This window comes from Trichinella spiralis, assembly GCF_000181795.1.
Source record: "Trichinella spiralis strain ISS 195 chromosome Unknown Scfld2, whole genome shotgun sequence".
NCBI lineage: Eukaryota > Metazoa > Nematoda > Enoplea > Trichinellida > Trichinellidae > Trichinella > Trichinella spiralis.
The window spans coordinates 3,807,708-3,812,901 of NW_003526941.1; the positions used below are offsets into that span (position 1 = coordinate 3,807,708).

Consider the following 5,194-nt stretch of genomic DNA (forward strand, 5'->3'; position numbering starts at 1 on the left):
CCGCCGTAAGAAATAACCCAGTCCGCAGTAGTAGGCGTCGTGCATTATGCAAAATTTTTGCGAGAAAGCAAATAACTCCGCCGTGCGGAGTAGTGGACGCGGTGCACGATAAAACTGTATTGCTCCGCAATAGGAAATAACCCGATGCACCGTATAAACTTGTTGCATTTCTAATAACGCTACAGTAGTACGTGATATGTAGGTATTTATTCTGTAATGCTAATAGCTCGGTGACGGGGGTCTAACAAGGGGGAATCAGCATTCGTTTCCGTTGATGCGGCTAGTGTTTCTGAGTAGAACAGTCGATGATGCTTAATTGACAAAGTACTTAGCTAAAATTGTAGGAAAGCAAGTAGTCAATTTGGTTGTCTCGGCTGTTTGTATGGTCCTGCAGTAGAGGATGGTTATTTTTTGCAAACTATTCGTCCAATGTGTTGCAGTGTTTTTTGTCCATTATGTGAGAGTAATTGTAACAGAGTGCAGTTGTACTGTTCGATCTGCTGATCGTTCGACTGTTGGTCATAGGTGATGTGGTTCTAATTTTGTTGAGCCTGATGATTTGGCATAGTAATTGTTTGGATAAACGGAGTCGGACTGTTGTTGTACCACATGTAAATGGTTTCCCACAATCTATCGGTATCTGAACTTGAATACATCTACTAATTTTTCAACACTTTCGTCGCTGTTTTTTGATTCAGTACATCATCTGTACAATTTGTACAGTGAAGCAGTTGACAGTAATTGAAATATATCTATCTGTTTCTTGAATCCGTTATTGTGTAAAAGACTCAAGATGTCCATTTTGGTTTTTTCGCAATCACCTCTGAGCTGCCTGATGTTGAAGTGTTGCACTGCGCTTGTGTCAGTGGAGGGTTTGCTGTTATTGAAGTCGACAGAAGTTATTATCCAATTGTTCAGCCTTCTCGCATAATTGGGATAGTGAAAAAGTGCACCAAGTGTTTGGTTTGTGAACGTTTTTGAAGCAAAAAATTATTTTCCCAATATTTTTTGCTTGAAGTGCTTCTGCTGATGTTAGTTGTTGGTTACAATTTCAGTGCTTGGTCTGTTTGCTGCTGTCAATGCTGATAACAATACTTTTTTTTCTTTTCTTCTTCAAAATCCAGAATTGTTTAGCTTGATTTCGTGCTTGATCGTTCCACTACTGCTGCTGCTGCTGCTGCTGCTCTCTTTTTGCTGAATACTTCCCTGCTCCACTATCGTAGTTGTTTTGGTCTTCTTGAATTTTAATTACTGTTTTTTCTTCACATTGAAAATTGCATTCTTTGTTTCTGTAATTTCGAAATAAGCAACAGAAAAACGAATGGATCATCATAATTGAGGAAAAAAAAAGAACAGTGCAGACATCTTTCGTTGCGTAGCATCAAAGTTGCGCTTGTTGTGCACATTATATTTTGCATAATAATAGCAAATTTTAGATTTTCAATGCATTTGTGTGATGGAAGAACAAGTGCCAGTTGAACTTTTCCATTACCGCTGGAGAAGAGGAAGAATTGTCGATTAACAGCATGTGCAATAATATTATTGACAAAAAATACAATACGAAGTGGAACTAAGAATTGTTGGACATGTATCTATCTGTCGACAGAGAAGACAATGTGGTTGGTATTGGACTTGTTATTTTCGCCAGAGTTCCCAATTATCGCTTGGACGGTTCAGAACATACAGTTAAAGTCATCCGATTAAGATTTTGCTTTGCCTGTTCGAAAAGCCCCAGAAGAAAGCTGGAATATTTGACCAGCAGAAGAACAACATGCAGCATGTGCAGTGGGGTGGTGCTTGAAAAATTAAAAACAAATTTATAAGTGTTACAGAAAATAAATAAATCACCAACAGTGTCCATATTTGGGCCAAAGTAAAAGAAAAGTGAAATATTTTCCAATACTGGTGGAGCAGAATGCATTTACGGTGAAATACTACATATACTGTTCCTTCCATCTTGTTATGGTTTTTCTGCAACAAGTCAGAGTGTAAATATTTAAAATAAAAAAAATAAGAAAAATATAAAAAACAAGTGGATGACGCTTTGCGTTTGCCATTTTGGACGTGACTTGCCAAGTGGGACCATGTCAATTGTATTCGCATTTTGTACTAGATAATTTCATACTTATTTTAGCAATGCACAAAACACAACGTTTTTTCTTTCATGAAAATAATGTGTGCTTGGGTGCGCACAGATGTAAACAGGCAAATATTAATCATCAACTGGACACGAACGCTCTTCAAACGGAAACAACAATTTTCTGCGTGTTTAGCAGAGATGATGATTTATCGTACCGATCAAATAAATACTACACACACACACACAGACAGACAGGCAGACACACAAATATCTGTATGTAAGTATGCATGTGAATGTGAATTCAAGAAAGAAAAAAATTGAAAACGTGTGAAAAAATAAAAATAATAATAAATACTTTTCCCAACAGATGATTAATTAAACAAAATGTGGATGGATTTCCAGTTCACCTGTTCCCATGAGCAGATGCTTGTGCCGCTTGAGCAGTCTGGTCACCGCTGACGCCTCCTCTGCTACCGCTTTTCGTTTGAAGTCGATTCAAATCAGTTCTGGTCGTGGTCACGTTTGGATCGCTCAAACGTTTCGAAAGCAGATTTGGACCGTCGATAAGAGCTTTACGCCGATCTTGGGGTCTGGCTTTCAGCTTAGGACCTCCAAGCAAAGCGCTGAGTCGCAGCGACGCCGCTTCGTTAGCGTCAACATGGTTCTCAACAACCGGCCGACCGTGACCGTCGCCCGGATCCGGCCTGTGCAAAGCCGTCAGCAAATTGTCCGATGTGATTTGCTTTTTCAACAGTTTTCCAGGATGTCTAGTTCGATTCACAGAAGGTGCAGAATTATCTTGCTGCTTGGCACCTCGGATCGGATTAGCATGCGCTGCTGTTTGCTGCTGCTCAACTGCTGCGACTGAGCTCAGTGCCGCACGACCGCGAGGGTTGTTGTTCACTTTGACAACGTCTGGTTCCGTCGTCGTGGTCAGACTATTTCTGTTGCTCAGCGCAGGACTGTTTTGAACCTGCGAAGCATCACCACCGCACGGTTGTTCCGCGACCACTTCCACGGGCTGACGGAAAGAGCCCGAAGACAATGTGTGCAATGTACTCTTATATCGCTGGTCGAATGAGGCCAACGTGGCTGACCGACTCAACCTTGGCGACTTTTCCCGTTCATCTTTCGCTCTGTTTGCCTCAGCTGGATTCAAAATCGATGGGGTGACGTACACGTTCAACTCTTTCTTACTTCCAAACTTTACAGACTGCGCCGTCCCCCCATGACCACTGACAACACCACCACCACTGCTACCACCGCCAGCAGCACCACTAGCGTCAACACCACTACCACTACCACCACTGGTGATACCAGTGAGACTTTGAATACCTTCTGAATACTGCTGTGCCATGGCACTCAAAGCAGCCGCATATTTTGCCGTGATATCCAAATCGGAAGAACTATAATCAGACGTGGCAGTGTCGCTTGTTCCTCCACTGGTCTCTGTGCCTGATGCGGCGGGCAATTGCAAATTTTCAACTGCTTGACAACTCGCTCCTGTAAAAAGCAACCACAAATAAGCTGGCTGTGGTGAAAATTTTTAAAAAATGCATTCAAAAAAGAATCAGAAAAATCATGCAAAGCAGACAATGTTTAAATAAATTTGATGAGATTTAGCTTTTTTAATATGCGTTTGAATTTTTAAATCAATCAGCAACTGCGCTAAAAATCAGGTAGTGGACATTTTAATGAATCTGATGTAAAAGGGAATGAATAATCATTGAATTTGAACTGTGTTTCAGTAATGATAAGAAAAGATATTTGCTGAAAAATCATTTCAATAATCGAATCAGCAAAACAGAGCTGAGTAGAACTCGAACATCACCTCCGGTTGTAGGTGGGAAAACAGCAATATTAGTTCGTTTTCAAAAAGCTCATTTTCAATTTTTGGTGAATTAATTCAATTTTGAATAAAAAATCAATTAACGTGAACTTTTAATAGATAGAAATAAATATGTTTGAAAACAGAACATTCCCCTTGCCCCTCGCCTCTAATTCTCCTACTTCTGTCTGCTTTATAGAAAATTTTATCATGTTGTACAGAGATGAAAAGAATATCAGCACTGAAAAGGAATGGATTTTTACCTGGAACTGATTTCGGAGCCAGCGGTGCTAGGGAATCATTTCTCGAAAATCGCATATCAGTCAGCGACATTCGTTCGTCAGCGACAGTCTTTGCTTTGTTTGCTGTATTGTGCGTTGGATGATGATGGTGTTGTTGTTGTTGTTGTTGCTGCTGCTGCTGCTGTTGCATTTGCAAGTGCTGCTTCATCGCCGCAGCAGTTTCAATAATACTCTTCTGCAATAAGGATGATGCAGAACCATTCGGTGGTACTTCCATTTCTGCTGGTTGGGTGCCTTTGGAAGGCAGAGAACATTTTTGTTGAATTGGAATGCCAGAATTTGATGGAATGCCCATAATTCGAGTTTCCAACAACTGCAACCTTGAGACCAACGTCTGTACCTGCTCAATCAGCTCCTTGTTGGCTAGCAAAAGCTGTTGTGTTCTACTCTGCGATTCGAGCCTGGCGGTCGTTTCCACAGAAAGTTGGTCTCGTAATAAATTAACTTGAGCTATAGCGACCTGAAAATGCAGAAAGCAAACCGAATCGAATATTATTCTGCTTGCAATAAAATGAAAAACAAAAAGCGAAGCCACTGTCTATAAAAAGAAAAAAAATTGCACAAACCTGGGCTTGTTGTTGGGCTTGTTCAAGTTGGGCACGGAGCAGTGTCAAATTGTAATTGTCAACCGCTCGGCTCAGGGTTGTAACATTCGACGCAGTGGTACTGTTGTTGCTTGAACCAATACCGACGCCAGTTTGATCGCTGACAACGGTGGTAACGGCAGGAGGTGGTGGAAGTGGACTGGCGATACGATCAGGCGAGAAAAATCCGGCCGGATTGGCGTACAGTTGCTGTACCGGAGGCACGCTGCCACTGTACAGGAATGAAGGCGGCGAGGAGATGTTGAATGGAAACAGACCGCGCACCGACGGCGTCGGACTGAGTGGACTGAGAAGATCTGCCGATTCACGGCCAAGACTGCTGTACTGCGACCAAGCAGCAGCTATTGGCAAAGAGCCGGACCAAGTTTGACTGAAAGGA

The 5,194-nt window shown here is 41.7% G+C and overlaps 1 protein-coding gene across 1 annotated transcript; it reads left to right on the plus strand.

The window, feature by feature from the left end:
* The first annotated feature begins 274 nt into the window (after positions 1-274).
* On the plus strand, positions 275-1,248 carry Tsp_03325 (hypothetical protein). The gene is made up of 5 exons (XM_003379621.1): positions 275-285; positions 345-463; positions 484-636; positions 794-963; positions 1,135-1,248. The coding sequence occupies exons 1-5, from the start codon at positions 275-277 to the stop codon at positions 1,246-1,248; spliced, it is 567 nt and encodes a 188-aa protein (XP_003379669.1).
* Positions 1,249-5,194: the final 3,946 nt, after the last annotated feature.